This window comes from Rousettus aegyptiacus, unplaced genomic scaffold (assembly GCF_014176215.1).
Source record: "Rousettus aegyptiacus isolate mRouAeg1 unplaced genomic scaffold, mRouAeg1.p scaffold_m13_p_1, whole genome shotgun sequence".
NCBI lineage: Eukaryota > Metazoa > Chordata > Mammalia > Chiroptera > Pteropodidae > Rousettus > Rousettus aegyptiacus.
In genome coordinates, this window is record NW_023416284.1 from 123,494,060 (window position 1) to 123,513,131 (window position 19,072).

General features: G+C 31.2%; 1 protein-coding gene across 2 annotated transcripts in view; it reads right to left on the reverse strand.

Moving 5' to 3' along the window:
- Positions 1 to 19,072, reverse strand: part of LOC107517039 (pleckstrin homology domain interacting protein) — a 112,077-nt gene that overhangs the window by 61,610 nt on the left and 31,395 nt on the right. For both annotated transcript variants that reach the window (XM_016157348.2, XM_036219642.1), the window contains exons 8-15: positions 8,206 to 8,427; positions 7,824 to 7,924; positions 6,526 to 6,596; positions 5,041 to 5,141; positions 4,907 to 4,947; positions 4,051 to 4,149; positions 3,152 to 3,305; positions 2,595 to 2,729 (exon numbers count right to left, since the gene is read on the reverse strand). In XM_016157348.2, the coding sequence (XP_016012834.2) occupies positions 2,595 to 2,729; positions 3,152 to 3,305; positions 4,051 to 4,149; positions 4,907 to 4,947; positions 5,041 to 5,141; positions 6,526 to 6,596; positions 7,824 to 7,924; positions 8,206 to 8,427 (924 nt within the window). The remainder of the gene's footprint in view (positions 1 to 2,594; positions 2,730 to 3,151; positions 3,306 to 4,050; positions 4,150 to 4,906; positions 4,948 to 5,040; positions 5,142 to 6,525; positions 6,597 to 7,823; positions 7,925 to 8,205; positions 8,428 to 19,072) is intronic.

A 19,072-nucleotide genomic window follows, 5' to 3' on the forward strand; every position in this document is an offset into this window, starting at 1 on the left:
TCTAAAAATGGAATTTTCCACTAGAATTAATCCTTAAATCCTCCAAGGCACAATAGTCCCTCTACATAGTGCTCAAAAAATATTATGGTTACTAGTACGATTTAATGTCTGAGAATGAATAGGTACTCAGTCAAATTTTATGGTATTTTAGTAACTCAAACGCTTACTTATTAGTTACAGAGACTCAAATAGTTATAACTACAGCTAAAATTCAACATTCATGATAGCAGAGAGTGAATACAAGCTTCTACTTCTCCCTCAAATTGTTTTTATTTTCTTAATAACAATGCTAGATACTTTATCTTCCATCTGCCCATAGATAAAATAAACAATGAAAAGTAGAAAGCAGTGAAAAGCAAAAACTAGGGCACTTAGTTAACTTACAAATTAAGAGACAGACAGATTGCCAAACTAAATTACAAGATCCCAAAAGATGTACTCAGAGTTAATATCATTAGGAAAACATTTCACCCTGGATAAATGACTAATTGGGTAAGTTGGAAGCTGGCTGTGCAATAACCAATCACAACTACAGTTAGCATTAAGAACACATTAGCAACACACAAAAAACATAGTTTTAAATCTCAAGTACTGTATAAAGCTGTGTGATCTAAGTAAACCTGAGGAAAGCATTTCATCTCTGTATGGTTTCTCCATTCATAAAACCATTAATAAAATCTACCCTGGTTATATTACAAAGTTTCCCCAAGACCTAAATGAAGTAATATGCAGAAATATTTTGGAAGCCATTAAAAATCATGCAAAAACTTAAATAGAGTAGCTTGATTTTAATGAGGAAGAGTAACTGATTTTTTTAAATGAAGGATACATTTTTAATCTTTTTTACTTTATGTTCTATTTTTCTCACAATTTAAAGATTATATGGATACTATCCAATTCTATTTATTACATAGATTTGTTTCTTCTGCCATTTATTTTTCCATCTCTTATTCAAAAAGAGCAGAAAAAATAATCCTTATCTAAAACTCATAAAATAATAAAAAAAAATTTAAGGCAGTAATAGAACTAATCCCTTAGCTAATTTCAAAGAGCATACAATATAATATGCCTGACTTCTACTCCTGGTTGTACACTAATTTGTAATAGTCTAAGTATAAATCACTTCAATCTCAAGGTGCTGTAATTTTCATATCTACTAATAGAGTATTAGTGTTACTGACTTACCTGATGAGAAAAAATGCACCTTTATAACTTGGGGTGAAAGCAGTATTCAAGTATGAGAGAAAACTTTCCCCATAAACAGTCTACCAATACACCAATGCCCTTTGAAAATATAAAATTACTAAAGTCACTAATGTATGTATAGGCTACAAACTGTTTTCTTTTGAAACTGTAAAGACAAATTGAAAAATGACTAGTTTTCTTATTCAACAGAGATGGCGCAAAAAGAAGCAAACCAGAAACATAATGATAGAAAACAAGAAAAAAATGCTTTAACAGCATACTTAAAAATTTGCTTTTAAAAAATCTCCTATATACACATAATCACTAAGGAAATCCATCCATCACTAATAGCTATACTCCAAATAATTAAGTCTTTTTAGAAAAATAACAATTTAACAAATCTTATTTCCTACCTTATTGTATACTAAGGCATATTGATAAAGACAGTTAAATTCCTTTACTAATAAGAATTCCTTTTATTTTTACTAATTCTTCCCTCAAATTGTTTCTATTAATTACTTATTATATAAAAGAAACTTTACTATTATCAATTAAGTATAGATTCACTTTCATAAAATTTTTTCATTAACCATTATATTTCACGAGATTGCTTTGTGAAAAAAATTTTTGCAAAAAAATTCTGATCACAGACACTATTAATTATATTGTTATTACCAGACATTTCTATCATTGATTTTTGAAAAATCTAAACATGCTAAAATAGTATACACGTTTTTCCTTTGTTGAAAAATATTACTGATATATAGACAAAGTAGTAATTTAACAGTAGTATTAGAGGAGCACCTTATACTTCATATGGTGGTTAGAGAGGAGTGGAAACACTGCAAAGTAAGGTGGATGTGATAATAAACCACTGCAATGCAAATATTCAGCAAAATGCACTAAAATACTATATAAGGAGCAAAATATGGAGGGAAAAAGGCTTAATTCCAAAGAAATATCTAACATAACTTGATTAACATACTCTAACTTGGTAAAAGGCAAGAATGCCTGATTCTTTGGCTTTAATTTTAAAAAGTGTATTATTTTAATTAAATTGTTGTACTACAGGCTGACTAATGAAGTACAACACATTTATTATAATTCCTTCTTACAGTTCTCCAAACTTTTGTCTTATTTATATTTTATCTTGTGTTTCTCATCAAAGGTTTGCTATTAAACTATTTTAAAAACTAGCTTAGTTATCATAGCATTCATGTATTTATTATGTACATTTAGTTTTCTTTTAAATTTAGCATCTAAATAAAAATGTGGAATAAGCAATTTTTTGAAACTTAGTCAAAATAATGTCCGAACCAATTCTTAAATGGATTTCCTTTGTGATATGCAGAGTACCTGAGTCAAAGAGTCCCCAAATCTTTAACAGTTATGAAGAGACTAATAATTACCATATTAAAATAAGATCGAATTTTTACTCCTCTTGCCAGATCCCATACTATCACGTTTCCATCATGACCAGCAGAAAAGAGAACTCTTGGATCGAATGGGTGTGGCTCAAGAACAAATACCTCATCTTCATGACCCTGAAATATTTTTGAAGTAGCAAAGAATTATAAATATTAAAAAAGGAATAGAAAATTCAATTAAATGTCAATATGAAAACATTTCTAGAATTTGAGTTTTAAGTCATTACAGTGGCAAAAATCTTTATATTTATCAATGTATAGTAATGACACTGAGACAATATCACTGTCCAGGGCTCTGCTATCATTTAGTGAAAACAGAATACTACTGATGCAGCCCTACATACTAAAAAACAGCAAGTATTTTATTAAATCGAATCTGTTTAACTGCATTTTAAAATATTTCCAATCTCTTGAAAAGACCTGTTACTTATCTAGCAAGTTGAGTTTTTAGCTAACATAAAAGACTTTATTCCTTGATGAAAATAATACATTCTACAATGTTTCAATTATACCAAAAAAAAACTAATCTTTTTTCTCACCATCAGGACGTGGATTAGTTGACCGGTATAAGAATTCCAAACTTTCAGAGTCATGTTATTAACTGCAGTTATAACTGTATTGTCATGTCGATCCCATGCTACCATTGTCACTTTCATTTTTGTAATTTTATCTTCTATTCCTTGAAGGTTTTGACTAAAAGTGATGGAAGCAGTATTAGCTTAAACTGACATTATTTATAAATGCTAGTTTGACGAAAATCTAAATGCATTTTCTTATAATTTATATTTATTAACATAACTATCACTTAACAATAATTAAAAATAGCTTGAATAAATATAGAATGATGGCAAAAAATCACTGCACTGAGTCAGCAAATCCAGGATTCCAGCCTTTAGTAATAGAATAATATTGCGTAAATATCACTGCTTTAACTCTGGACCCATGAACGGTCATCTCGCATACTCTCCATCTTTTACTGCTGCTGTCGTACCCTAACTGCTTTTCTCTCCCATCCAAGTACACAAATACCAATAGAAAAAAATGATATTAAGACCAAATTAACGGTTAAGAGTTGTAACAATTCTTTTGGCTGGAGAAAAACACTGGATATACCACATCACCCTTTTGTAACGGAACATAACATGCTCTGCTTTAAAAAAAAAGGTGTGAAATCTACAACTATTCTTACAGCACTATCATCCCCTTAACAAAAGTGAATTGAAAAAGTCATTAATGCAGCAGGGACTCTCGAGTTATTTCAGAAAATCATTTCATAAAAATTAAAGCTTTTCAACAACAGCACCTCTATAGTTATTATAATCATTTTAACATTGATTATAATATATACTTTTATAGGCTGAGTCACAGCGACCTGTAATATAGCATACTTTAAATGATCTACCTATATTTATATATTCTTTCAAATTTGATCTCTTACCCTGCTGGACGAGTAGCCATATCCAACAAAATGCTCTTCCATTCTCTTCGTTTAAACTGCCAAATACGCGCTGTGCCATCACGACTCCCACTTACAAACCTGTATTAAAAAGAGCCCATCCCCCAAAGAAAAATCACGTTTTACAAAAATGTAGCTATACTTTTCAATATTCTAAAAAAGAGAGCACTCATCTTTACTTTCATAGCATTCTAATACATTAAAGATTATTCTATCAGATATTCTCTGCAAATTTAAGAACTTCTGAAACTTAATAGGTTTTAAAATTTTTATATACACATATTCTAATATGCATGGTTAAGTCTCATTATAACATTCAAAAGTGATCCAAAGCTAATATTTACTACGTTAGAAACAGAATTAATATTTTCCAAAAAGTACTGATTTTCCATTCAGTATTAATGAACATGACTTGTTTTACACAAGATACTTAGAAATACTTTTCTTTCATTTTAAAACAAGAACATGCAAAACTTTATACAATGTCATCTAAGTTTATCATCAACAAACAACTGTGCCTCAGATATTACATTGTGATACATTTCTAATCTCTATTAAAAAGCTTCCCTACATTTTGATATATATAGGAAGTATACAGGGTAGGTAAAAGTCCCTATTATAAAAAGTGGCCAAATAAACTAACATTATTACAAATAAAACATAAACATGTTTACATGCATGTGAAGGCTATATTTACTTTTCAGTATAAATGGTCAAGATCTTTATTTTAGGTGGTTAATTTGCATACAATTCTAATTAAAATCTGTCTATAAAAACTGTCTTTATTTCATAATTTTAAAATTGGAATTAAATTTGACAAATAAAAATATTATTTTACCTGCTACTAGTGTTGGAAAACTGGATACTGTCAACTTTGTCCTATGTGTAAACAGATAAAGAAAGAGGATCCTGAATATAAACTGTTAGGCTCATTTAAACTGTACTCATCTAATTCTTTTCACCCATACTTACAGTATGAAACTCCAATTCTGATATTTTCTCTGGCTGACCTGATCCAAAAAAATAAACCCTAATAATATGATCTGTGCTTCCTGTGGCCAGAAACATTCCACCTGAAGAATAACAGCAAATATTTATGAGTAAAATGCAATTGCAAAATCTCTAAAAATGAGATAATGCAATGCAAGCAAGATTACCACAATACAGAATGATTAATACTTTACTCTAAAATTATTCCTAATTATCCTAAGTATGAAATACATCTAACCTGAATCTAATTAAGAAGTTTGTGAACATGGCTTTGACTATGATGAATTTTTAAATATTTACAGAAGTAAAGCTTTCCACTACAAATGATTTTACCAATTATATAATCTTATCATATTAAAATTAATAGTTATCCTTACTAGAAAACATGCCTTTTAAATCCTGAAGTCCTTCTCTTGTCCTATCTCCCATCTGTTAAAATTCTATCAAACTTTTAGGGCCCAACACCTTCACAGTTAAGTTGTCTTTACAAGTGTTGCAATCAAATGAGCCTGCTCTCCTCTGAACTCTCATTAAGACTCTGTCTTGTAGCACATATATTCTAATTTCCATTACAGTTATTTGTATATTCAATTTACTCTCTCCTCGGAATCACCACTCTCCTATAGTGTTGAAAACAGTGCTATGTACAATTGCATTCGGAGTACTATGAACACATGTATAGTGACGACTTTTGTGTCATTGACAGAAGGAAGTAACAGAGGAAATCCAGAAGTTAGAAATTAAACATGTTTAAATATTACTATGGCAAAAATAGATTCATGTCATCAGTTTGCAATCACTTATCTTAGGTACTACTACTATCCACAATTATGAAATGAAAAGATAAAGTAAAACTGGAAATAAATGTGGAACTGGTATCAGGAACATTAAATATTAAATCTATTCGTGTTTCATTTCATTTTCTCATCAATTCAATTCAGATCTCTAGAACATAATTTGTTTAAAAAGACTCTCATATCCATTCAAAATGCTGCTGCATAAACTCAAACTTAATTGGAAATGTCAGCACTGTTATACAGCTCCTTTTTAAAGAGCAAATAAGAAAAATCTGGAACAAAGTAGTTAATAAAGTTGTACAAATATCAATCAAATTTATTTAGCAATGAGACACCTCCAAAATCTACAAAAATATAAAGCAGATTCAAAATATCTTTCTTCTAGCAAGGTAACTACTCAAAGATTTATTCTTTAACAGAATAAATTTTGAAACTATTTACTCTCTTCTACCACAGCATATGATCTTAAAGAAAAATATTAGTCATGTGAGTATATAAACTAAACTCTAGCAAAGTTCGAATATTTCTAAATTAAGTTCCATCTTTTGGCATATATATGAGAATATGATTTATATTACAACAGTAAATATTATCCAAAATTTTATGTGTTCCATTAGAAGCTTTCTAATGTATAACTTTAAGCAGAAAATTAGGGAGAATAAAATCTTACCAGCACTGAAAGAAGAACAGATCATTTGAACTCCAGGCCTAGGGCGCTCTGTAAATTTTGCAGGTCTCGGACTACAATACAAAAAAATAAACAAATTAAAAATATCCCAAAGGGACTAGCAACACCAGAAATCAGCTGTTTTAAAAAACAATCACAGAAGGATGGCATTGAATAAGAAGCGACAGATGGCTCCCTTCCTAAAAACAAGTTCAAAATCATTACATGTCACGATCAGCAGATCCTGTGGAAACTCTATTTTGTAGAAGCTCTTGATTACACAACAATCCACACATAAAACAATACCAAAGCCACTGCCACACCAGACTATAGTTATTAATTACAATTACTCTAATGAAATTTAACAGGTTCTCGGTTTTTGATAAAGTAGAATAGAATGTACATATACATAAGGAAATAGATCATTTGTAAACATGAACACACTAGCAAAACAGGTGATGCCTCTGTGGTATATGTATACCACCAATAACCTAACTTTTTCAGTATTAGACATTAATTAAATATCTCTCTTTATCTTCTACTATGTAAAATGTCTTCTAAGACTCCAAAAAATAAGAATCTTATTCTTAACCTAGTGAAAATCTTAAGACTATATGACTCATATCAACTATAATGTTCATTCAAAATAGTAGTCTACGGAAAATAGGTAAAATATTTAAATTGTATAATTGTATTAGATTACATGTCATGTGTTAATACTACTGGCATTAAATATTAAATGTTATAATCAACCATATTAAAGAAAAAAATTAGAGATTTTACATGATACCAGCTCCGATACATATGCAATGTACTGGGGATGCTCCATGCTCCAAGGCAGTGATCACATTTAAAGCCCTACTTAATATACGTTTTGACCTAGTTTTTGTCATATTGGAGGAAATTTTCAATAATAATTAGAACCTTCAACCTTAACCAGAATGCACTGTACAACTTTCACAATCCATAATAATCGAATATAGAGTGGTTTCAGACCTATGATCATTTAAAAGAAAAAATGAGTGGTAATAGAACAGGTACATTTTGAAGGAAAGAGCAAGGGCTAGGAAAAAAAAGAAACTAACATGTTAACATGAGAAAACTTTCTTTGAAGCATGAAAAAAAGGAAGCATAGAAATGAAAGAGGTCAATGTCAATGAAGAGTCAAAATGAATGTTATTTACTTAAGAAGAAAAAGGAAATTTATTTCTATTAACTTTATATATTTTGCAATGTCAACCACTAAATTAAACACATTTATGCTTTCAATGTCACATCTATGAAATAAAAGAGCAACTGACTTTATTTTAAGGGTTCCGGCATCCCACAGCCAAAAACAAATAGTGCCATCTGCCCCAGTAGAAGACAGATATCTCTTTGAGCCACTGCACAATGGCGAGAACTGAAAAACAATCAAAGAAAAAAATCTTTACAAGAAGAGTGACATAGTCCAAATGATAAACCCATTTCACCATACAAATAGCATCAATAACAGAATTAGAAAATGCCCAGAGTTGATAGTCATGACTACCAAGTTAATTAAAGTCCACGTATTTATAAAGAAAGCAGAAATATTCCTTTCGTTTTAGTTGGCTTTCTACAATACATTATAAAAGTGCCTTATTAAAAAATTTACTTTAAATTATAATCAAAAAGGATTTCTTCAGGGATTAAAACAACTACCTGTAGTGACGTTATAGAGGCACTGTGGCCCTGAAGAACAGCCAAAGGAGCACATGTTCGAAGACACCAGACTCGGATCATTTTATCACAACTTCCAGCTGCTATCATGGTATTCTCATAATTTACAGCCATGTCTGATATTTCAGCAGCATGTCCTCTTAAAGTAGCTAATAATCTCCCATCATCTGTTGCCCAGATTTTCACAAGACAGTCATCAGAACCCTTAAATCAGAATGAATATTAATAGTATTAACTTCCTAAATTTTAATTCAAAATATTAACACATATAAAGAAATCATGTCATGTCCACTCCTGAAAAATTATATTTTTTAGTGAAACATGTTAAATACTTGTGTTAGGAATCTTCTTCTACATAAGGCTCTTTATTTTATTAAATTATTCACTTATAAAAAATATCCATGTGCCCAAATCTAACAGGCGAAGAAGGATTTTAGCAACAACTAATATTTACCTATATCTCCTACCCACCATCTACGGTAACCTCTAGCTGAAATCTTGAAAATATAAACTTCTGAAGTAGCAAAACAAAATTGTAATTGCAAAACAAATGAAATATACAATACTAAAAATGAAAGAAAGCTCATTTGGGGCTTTTTCTCCTAGAAAACTAAAAATATAAAAAGAATGAGTTTCCCATCATTGATCTTCAGCTAAATAAACATATAAAATCACTTGAAGCCAATTATCAGAAAAAATTTTATATGTATGAAGGCAACAAAAATAAACTGTTTACTTTGCAACAGCAGCATAAGCTCAGCAAAAAACTGTTACGAATATCTGTATTTATGAATAAACATTTCTATTTCATACAGCTAGAGATTAGAACTTCTGGGCTTTATTTTTATTTTTTTTGTTCTCTAATTTTCCTTATTTATCTTACAGTTTTAAGTTTATAATTTTTTCCCAATCTCTCTTTATGTCCCTCTATTTTTCATTATTAAAAAGTTTTAAATATTAAAAAAAGTACAGATCATTAACTTCATATATCTCTTCCCTAAATTCAAAATTTATCAGCAGTTTTCAAAGGCTGCATATGCTAAAATTCTTTGCAATCGTCCAATCTAATTTTTTTTTTAAAAAAAAAAACACCATTATATTTGACATTAGAGAGTATTTAGAGGTTCTACAAAAGCGAATGATACAGACAAGTTACCTACTTCAATCTGATAATAGATACAACATATAAATCACACAGTATTAACAGAAAAGAACATGTTAAATGCTGTACCCAAAACAGACTCTACCAACACAACCTAGAATACTTTCAGTTAACTATAAACCAGTCCTTCTGATTGAGCTTTGAAGCAAATTAAATAGGTTACCAACCACTAAAGACTAGTAACAAAACTTAACTTTGATAAATTATCCACACTAAAATCTGGTATTACCATCCCTTTCACTTAATCTTAGGCTCTTCACCTTATGAAATAAGGTTAAATTAGATGATCTCTGAGGTTCCCTCCACTTTTAAAATTTGGTGATTCATGCATTCATGTATCCATTTGCCTTGTAATTAAAGTTATGTGCCGAACACTGGAGATACAAGAATGAGATGCAAAGATACAGTATTCCTATCTTTATTAAGCAAAGCAGAAATGTGTAAGTGCAATAACATGTCCTAAGTGCTATAAAGATGAGATCCAAGCCAAGGAGCAGCCTGTTTTTCCAGAGAGATGGAGAGAAATCCAGAAGCAGTGATATTTAAGAGTGTTACACATGAAGAGGCAATGTAGTATAGTAACTTAAGATCACAGACTTTAGGGTCAAATGTGTGGGTTCATGACCTGTCATTGCTACTTTCTAGATGCTTGACAATGGGCAAGTTTCCTATTCCTTAGTTTTCTTATCTGTACCTACCTCATAGGGTTGTTGCAAAAACTAAATGAGTAAATGAAGGGAGAGTGCCTGGCACATATTAAAAGTCATATATGGACTATCTACCATAGTTTTGTTGGTGGTAGTATTCTTATTCTTATTTTAATGATATTCTTATCAGTTTCAAAGAACAAATATTCTCAATGGCAACTAGAGAGAAAAGTATGATCAGAGGCGTGAAAATGTGAATATATACTTCAGGAAACTGCAGGTAGTCTGTAAGCTAACTTAGAGTATGAGGTAAAGGCATGAGGATGAAGTCAGGAAAAACTGTTAAGGACTTTTTATGATATACTAAGAAATAAGATATAAAATGGGGATCACTTAAAGTTATCAATAGGTAACTATCAGGATCAGATTTATGTTTTCCAAAGATCATCCTGGCATCACTGTGAATTAGGCTAGGAAGTAGGAGATCAGTTGAAAGTTGTTAAAATCATACAGGCAGGAGAGAATGGGTGATAAAACTGAGATTATTATAAAAAAGAACAATCAGAAGAGATGGATACAACAGTTGTTTGGAACATTAAATGGATGAGGATTAAATTACTGCTATCTGTGGGAAGTAAAGGAGCTGTGTTAGACTATGACTTCCAGAAAGTTGGTACTACATGGGAAGTATACTAGGTACCTAGTGAATTAAAAAAAAAAAAAAAAAAAAAAAAAGGCTTTAAATCATTCATTCAACTCTCAATTTCTCTAAATTCCACAATTTAGGTCAATTTGTTCACTTAATTTATCTTCTAAAAATTAAAGCAATATTTGGCTCTGACCTACATTTACAATAAAAATAAAATTTTAATTATGCCAATATAGGTAGAATACATGAAAAAAGTAAAATTATGAAATCTCATTATGCTTTATAATACTGACATAACATTCTGTTCTTATATATCTAAATAAGACTTTGCTCTACATTCTACTATAGAAGATGCTTCACATATTGTTCATATTAATAGGGAAAAAAAAAACATCCAGTTTTTTGACCAAAATATTGGCTTTACTAAAACAGTGGCAAACCTATGATCTAAAATAAGCCTCTAGCAACTTTTTACCAATTAAAACTTAACAAAAAGTCCCTCTATATTCCTTATATTCCTATTGGGTTCATTATTTAGTAATCTCATTAATTTAATATTACTTAATAATTTTGTTCTATTTAGAGAAATGATTTAAAAAAACAAACAAACACACAAAAGACCACTATGCACATTTTCCCTGAGTGTCTATTATCCCTTTCTTTTCTTCCAATAAATTGCAGGAGAGAAATCTTTGATTGTCCTTTCAGAGAAATCTCTCACTATTCTCTCCCAGGACCCTTATAGTATGCTGTCTCCATCCTCACCTCTGTTCCCTCCAAGAATTCAAACAGTGCTCTAAAAGTACCCTCAAGCAATTTCTATTTCATGTAGCACTTATTGTGATAATTTATTTTTATGGGAATGTGAAATTAAAGATGATCTGATAAATTCAACTAAGTTATTTTTAAATTACTATCAGAAATATATACACATAAATAATTGACCAAAAAGGACTTCAGAATAAAAATTTACCGGGAAAACATTTTTAAAAGCACTATAAATGTGTTTAAATTAAATGTAAAGGATAAATAAATTCTTTTTAAATTCTTTACAAACTGTAGAGGAAAATTTCTGAATTGAGATTAACTTTCTTTCCAAAAGCCTACCTCAAATGTCAGTAAAGTCAGTAATAAATCAGAGTAGGACAGAGTCTTTCGATCACAATGTTAAAAAAGAGTTATGGACATTAAAATAAAAGCAATGCTATGTTATGTGAATAACAAAAGGGATGAGATCAACAACATAATAAGCATCTAGGTTGTCCTCTGCTAGAAAGAATACACAGGCTTCTCAGATGTAGGAAGGTGAGAGAGGTGTAGTAGAGATAGTAATTTTAAAGTAAATAGGAAAGAAATGAAATGATTAACAAATAAAACCAATATCTAAGGATTATTTCCTAAAAGGCAGAAAGGAGAAAACACAAGAAGGAACCAAAAAAAAAAAAAAAAAAAAAATTTAGAAATACGGTGGAATAATAGCAATAAGAAAAAGGAAAAGGGGTCTGTGATCAACAATGAATTTAGAAAAACTTCAGCTGACAAAATTTTTCAGCAAAGCTCCAATGCCTAAAGGAAAACAAAGTAGTCATTTCTGTTGAATAACATCTAGATATTGCTGCCTACGACTGGGGTGGGATTGGCTAGGTGAGAAAAGCTGGCACTACAAACTATAAGTGGAAATAAGAAAAAATTAAGCTGAAAAGGTTTTATCTGAGGAAGACTATAATAGTTACAAATTCCTGTTAAGATTTGAATTAAAAGAAAAAGAGAAGAAGTTTGAATTTAACCTGGTACCTAGTGAAGACTTTTAAACAGACAAGACATGGCCAACTATACTTTTTTAGCCACATTAAGCTTTAAGAAATCCATGAGTTGGCTAAGTGCAAAATTGAATATGCTTCTTTGGAATTCATTTTTAAATCAAATTAAAATATTAAGCTAGTTCTTAATATCAAGCAAACACAAGACAGCAGGACAAGAAAGCAGGACTTAAAATAAACCTTAGATTTGCCTAAGCATAAGAATTTACTTTGAATTAACTATAAATTTGTTTATTCCACCACCACACCTAAAGAAGTCATATACACAATGATAAAACTCTGAGCCTTTAAGAAAAGCAACATTCTCCTTAGCTTAGGACAAAGAAAGAAAACTTACTCCAGAATCATTTTCTTTTAATATTTTTAAGTAGACTATGGAGACAGTGGCACCAATAACCATCCCTTCCAGCATACAACTGGATCTAATACTTTAATCCCCTTTTTTGTTTATTCCCCCCCAAATTTTCTATTATTCAAAAAAAGCTAACATGGCTTTCCTACTTGGTCATGCCCTTGGGAATTAAAATTCTCCTTAAAATCTAGGGAAAAATGTCCTATCTAGAAAAAATATACTACCTACTTGTATGAAAACATTATGAAACAACTTCAGACACAGGGCTCTGAATTGCTTTACTTCTGTACAGAAACTAAAGCAGAATTTAAGTCTATACTCCCAAATTTTAATAGCTTTGAAAGGCAAATTTTAAAGGGCTCAATTGAACTATTTATGCATTTATTTATTTAAACTAAAAGCTAAGATTAGTGGTGACAACTCTGTGAACTGTTCAATGATGAAAAACATACTTTATAAGACTGAACATAAATGACAAATGGTTGACTTCTACAAGCAGAACACTGCACACACTTGGAAACATTACAACAGGTTACTTCTGCTCAGAAGACTTTAAAATTATAAAGCAGACCTGTAAACCTTTCCCTAAGAGAAGCATCAATCGTGAAGACCAAAGATTATTGCTTTGATGACATGAAAATAAATGAAATTATATAGTTTTTAAACTTGGGGGAATATGACATTCTTTGGCATAAGCAACAAGGAAAATTCTAATTTCTCTTGCTAATACCATATAGCTTTGTAAGTCAGATTTCACCTCTTGATGTCACTAGAACAGAATTAAATGTTAAAAACACCATGTATATTACAATGTCATTTTCTTATCCAAGCTAAAAAGTACCCTACTCTTCAGGCAGCTAAAAATTGCTTACAATTTAAATCTAGTTCAATTTTTTTTTTTCAAGAAAAGACCATTGATCTTCTTTCTTACCGATCTATCAGATCTGTTTCATTTCCCTTACGAATTACCCTAAACTTCAGTGTCAATTATTTCAACACATGCCCCATTTTCTCACTTCCTGTCCACCTAAACCATCAATGACTAACCTTGTGTCAATCTAATCATCACTTGCACTGATCTTGTTCCAATTATGGAGAAGAAGATAAGCATACTAAATCTGCAACATTCCAAATTAGTGAATCTTCTATTTATTGGGGAGGCTAGGACTAGTCAGCAATCTTTTTTATCCCTAACTGGTTTGTATTCATCACTCTTTTCCTGTTACCAGGCTTTATCATTCACCTCTAGAATCTAATCACATTTCCTAAGACTCTTAGCATATACAGTATTTCACATTGACAAGTAGGATCTATTTGTTGTGAACCCATCTTTCTAAATAGTCAAAATAAACTCCTCTTTATATATTCCATTTTCAACTATTCATCTACCCATCCTCTTTAAAGACCGCTGCATATCAATTATTTCTTCTCACATCTTTAAGTCAGCTCTCCTAGGCCTTTCCCCTTTACTCACACAATTTTTCAAGAATTTATCTTCCTAAAAATTACCATACTCTAGCTCTGGCTTTCCATTACTAACAAACTTATTAAATATTCACCATCACCCCCTACAATACCTCCCATGCACTTCAAAAAAATATTTTTGAATTTCAAACTCAGAGTTTTCAATAGTACCAATGTCTTCCTATCTCCACACCTAGATTCATCAACTGTTAAAAATTCACTACATTTGCTCCATCATCACCATTCTTCCTTTCCTATCTAGTTCCCCCTCTTTCCCTTTCTCTGTCTCTCTCCCTCCCCATCCCTCACACACACACATACACACAAACAAAAACAAAAACAAAACTACCATTTGTCTTTGCGCCATTTAAGAATAGGCTGCATACTTGATGCTGCCCCCTCACTTCTAAACATCTCTGAATTTATTCCTCTAAAACAGGGACCAACACCTACGTAAGTTAGGGAATCAATATTGATAAAACAGCCATCCAATCCTCAGGTCCCATTCAAATTTTGTCCATTATCCTGACAATGTTTCCCTTTTCCTATTAAGCACAGGATCCCACTCAGCAACACGTTGCATTTAGTTGTCTCTTCCGTCTTCTTCAATCTGGAAAACTTCCTCAGCCTTTCTGTTTCATGTCCTCGAAACACATAAAGAATACAAACCTTAGGTCAAGGTCATTAATAGCCTTGCCAAATCCAAAAGATGCTTTTCAGTTCTAATTTTACTTTTGTTTTCTATCCTTCATGAAATACTATATATTTGGCTTTCAAGACATCATTTCTTTTCTTGTTCTCTGGCCTCTTAGGCAGTTCTCCTTGTCTCTGGCTGCTTTAAAAGTTCAAGTTTTAGCCTTCTTTTCTTACATACATATGAAATAATTTAGTCGATTTCCATATTCAATGATCCCCAAGCTGAATCTTCTAGCCTAGATCTCTCTTCTTGGCTCCCACTGCCTGCTGAGCATTTCTATTTTGCTATCTGCAAGAGGATCTCAAATTCGAAATGTCCCACCCTCACGAATTTCTTCACTTAAATCCATCCCCAAAGTGACTGGACTTTCTAACCAGTCACACAAGTTAAAACATGTTATCCTAAACTGTTCCTTCTTGTTCCTCCTTATATTCAAGTGAATTTCTTAAATCCTAGAGATTCTACTTTTAATCTATTAATTCCATCCCTACTTCCACTGTGGCTCTTTTTAAGCCCTGATTATTTCTTTCATGGATCACCGTCAGAACCAATTCCCCTGTATATAGACTTAGTTTCAATCTATCCTCTTTAATAATGCCAAAGGGATCCTTAAAGAGAAATTCTACCCACTCTTCTGGCTAAATGTGTCATTTTCTCTCTATTGCCTTCAGGGAAGAAACTCACTCCCCTTCCTACATCACAAAAGGATCTTGATGATTTTGTCTCACTCCAACATCTCTAGCTCTTAATGATGGTCCACATTTACTCTTTGCCATAAATAATAATACACAATTTGCACATTAAGTTCTCCAAAAGTTTACAAATGCCTTTCTCTAAGTATGCAGCATCTAGCTCAACTCAGCCTAGGTGTCACTTCTCTAGTAAATTTCCCTTACCATCTCCTACTACACACTGGATTAGGTACCTCTCTCCTACACCTATCTTCTGCAGCTTCTATCTTATCACTTTCTATCAATACTGTCTGTTGACCATCTGTAAACTTTCCAGAGATAGATACTATATCTTTCATTTCTATATCCTAAGTGTTTAGAACAGTGGCTCCTAAAAGAGTCAAGTTTGTTAAAAGGAATGCATAACCTCAAAGTCTTTATTACAACTTATTGTATTTATGAAAAACATTTTCTGCTCTTTTGCCTTTATCTGAAAAGAGAGATATATTTTGTTTCTGAAATGGAGGTGAAAATCTTATATGGCCCTCAACGTACTTTTGTATTTTGAGTGAATGGCTTAATCCTGAGAGAATTAACTCTGCTTTTCTTTGGTAAATACTATTTGAGGCAATGATTCTGAAACCATGTACAAAAGTTCCAAAACTAAGACAGAATTAGAGAGCAAGTATGACTTGGTAATTACGCTCTCTCTCTCCCTGGGTTCCTCGCATTACTACTCTACTGGGAAACATCCATTATTAAAAATATTCTAGTACAAAGTGCTGGTAAATGTTCCTATCAATTCCAATAATTTCAGTTTAAACCTTATTTAGCATTTATAAATAAGGTTTTAGTTGGATAAGAAAATGGGATAAAATTTATTTCAATCTATAAAATTAATAGCAGCAAGTAAAACTTAATGAATGCTTACTATATATCTTGTACCATACAAATTATATGAATTATTTCATTTAATCCGACGAAACTCGAGTGGGTTGGTACTGTTATCTATTCCCCTCCCTCTTTTTTTAAGATATGAGAAACTGGAGGTCAAAGGGATGAGGTCATCTGCCCAAACTGCACTGCAAGGAAGCAGTAAAGCTGTCAGTTGAACCAAGAGCACCTTAATGTCAAGCTAAGGCTCTTAATCACAGTGCTATGCATATATACTGCCTCTAGCTGTTCCTACTCAGAAAGAACTCAAGGGAATTAGTCCCTTGGAAAAAGCTTTCAAATGTATCTACATAAGAACTTTAGTAATAAATGTGCAAGGTCCTAAGATATCAAATACATAAATAGGAAATACTGGTTGGTCTATTATTATTCTTCCAATAAATAACAAGTGTCCTCTCTCACAGGAAACTTTCATTGGTCAATTATGATTTACTATCCTAAAGCCTTATCTTACCAGTTTTCAAGACTGATTTTCAAAGCATTTAGTCAGTGGCTAATGTGTTCCCAGTAGAATGAGGGAACACTTACCAGACATCCCACTTTATAAAGTAGTGTGAACAATGAACACATATGTACCTCACCTGCCACTTAAGGTGATAATCATAAAAATACAAGAAAAATTTAAATAACAGTGCTTATACCTTAGCATTTCTTGTTACAATGTAATATTCTGAAATCCTAACTGCAAGTCACCTATAAAAAAATTACAAATGAGACTGATTTTTATTTAGCTGTCTTCAACTAAAGGAAAATAATCTGACAATAGCTTCTTTACACATCATTCCTGTTCCCTAAATCAAATGCTCTTAAAAACAGAATTATACATCTTTAACGGGGAATGCAATTTTTTATATAGAGCCAAATAATAATTATATTAGGTTTTACAGTCGTAACTATTCAACTCTGCTGTTACAGTATAAAAGCAACCTTAGACAATACATAAATTAAATATGTCTGTATTTGAACAAAATTTTATTTACAATACAAGGTGACAAAATTTCCTAATAATGGCTGGTTCACAGTGGGACTCTTTCCAAATCTGTACCTACCACTCTAAACTCATGAGACAGCAAAGGCATTATTTCACTGCATTTCCTCTCAAAAAACTCTACATTACATACCTCATTCAAATCAAAACACATGCAATGCTTCACAAAGTACAATAACCAAATGCTTACCATCTCTATCATTTTTAAAGAAAGAATTCCCACAAGGTATTTTATGAACATCAAAAATTAAGTTATATATATTTTTTATAATCTCAATGCAATGGCATAACTTATACTCACCAAAATGGAGTACAAAACTAATGCAATGCTTCTTTCTAATTATTTCAGTTTATTACTATTATTGAAAGAATTCATTTAAACATTAGAGATGCAGAATTTACTGTGTATAGAGAGTTGAATTTAAATATTAGTATATTGAACTTAAAAAGCTAAATGTAATTTTCCATTACCATCTCAGAGCAAATTACTGTCGAAGATATATCAAACACTTTAGCAAACAGAGATAGATACCTGTTCTCCATTCTGAAAATAATAACCTGTCAGAAATTTTTAAAATTTCACTTTCATTTTGCTTCACAAAGAACAATGGAGATAAAAGAGAAGGTGCAAAGGGAGAACACTAAGGTAGAAAATGATCTGCAAATGCCTGAAGTGGATTACAGCCAAGGAATAAATATGTTTAAGAATCTTTCCCCACATCCTGTTGTTTAGCTGTTTTATAGATGACTGGGTATATAAGTAGAAAAGAAGTAGATAAAAATAAATCTCAGTTTACAAGCATGTTTACTTAAAAGAGGAATCTATAATTGTCTCAACTGCATAAAATTTGCAGCTGCTCTCTTCAAAGACATAGATAGGAACTTCCATTTTAACCTCCATTTCCCATTTTCTAATTTCAAAGAAAATTAAGGGCCTTGTGAATGAATGTATTACCTTCAGCTCACAGGGTAATATTTAATTATAAGTACAACCATATTAGTGTGGTAAGCATTACCCTTAGTGAATTTAATAGTTAAGACACCTAAAAATAGAAATATTTCCCAAAGTAGTTATCTCACTTAAAGCTGAAAAGCTGTGCTTTTCTCCAACAAGTTAAAAGAAACAATAACAAATAAACTTCAAGACCTTCTTTAAATACATCAGATATATTAAAGAGTAATGTGTTACAGAGAAAAGGTAATAAGCAAAACATGTTAAATATACTCAGAATTTTTTCTATTACTATCTTAAGATAAATTTTCTATAGACTAGCAAGTGGTTTTCTACAGATAATATAAAAAGATACATTTAATAATCTCTTCTAATTTGCTTAACTTTGGAAATGCCCTTGGTTTAGAATTAAAATTATGATATGACATTTTACAAAGCATCAAACTGCATATTTGATATAAGGCTGAATTATCCATAACGTAGGATTATAATA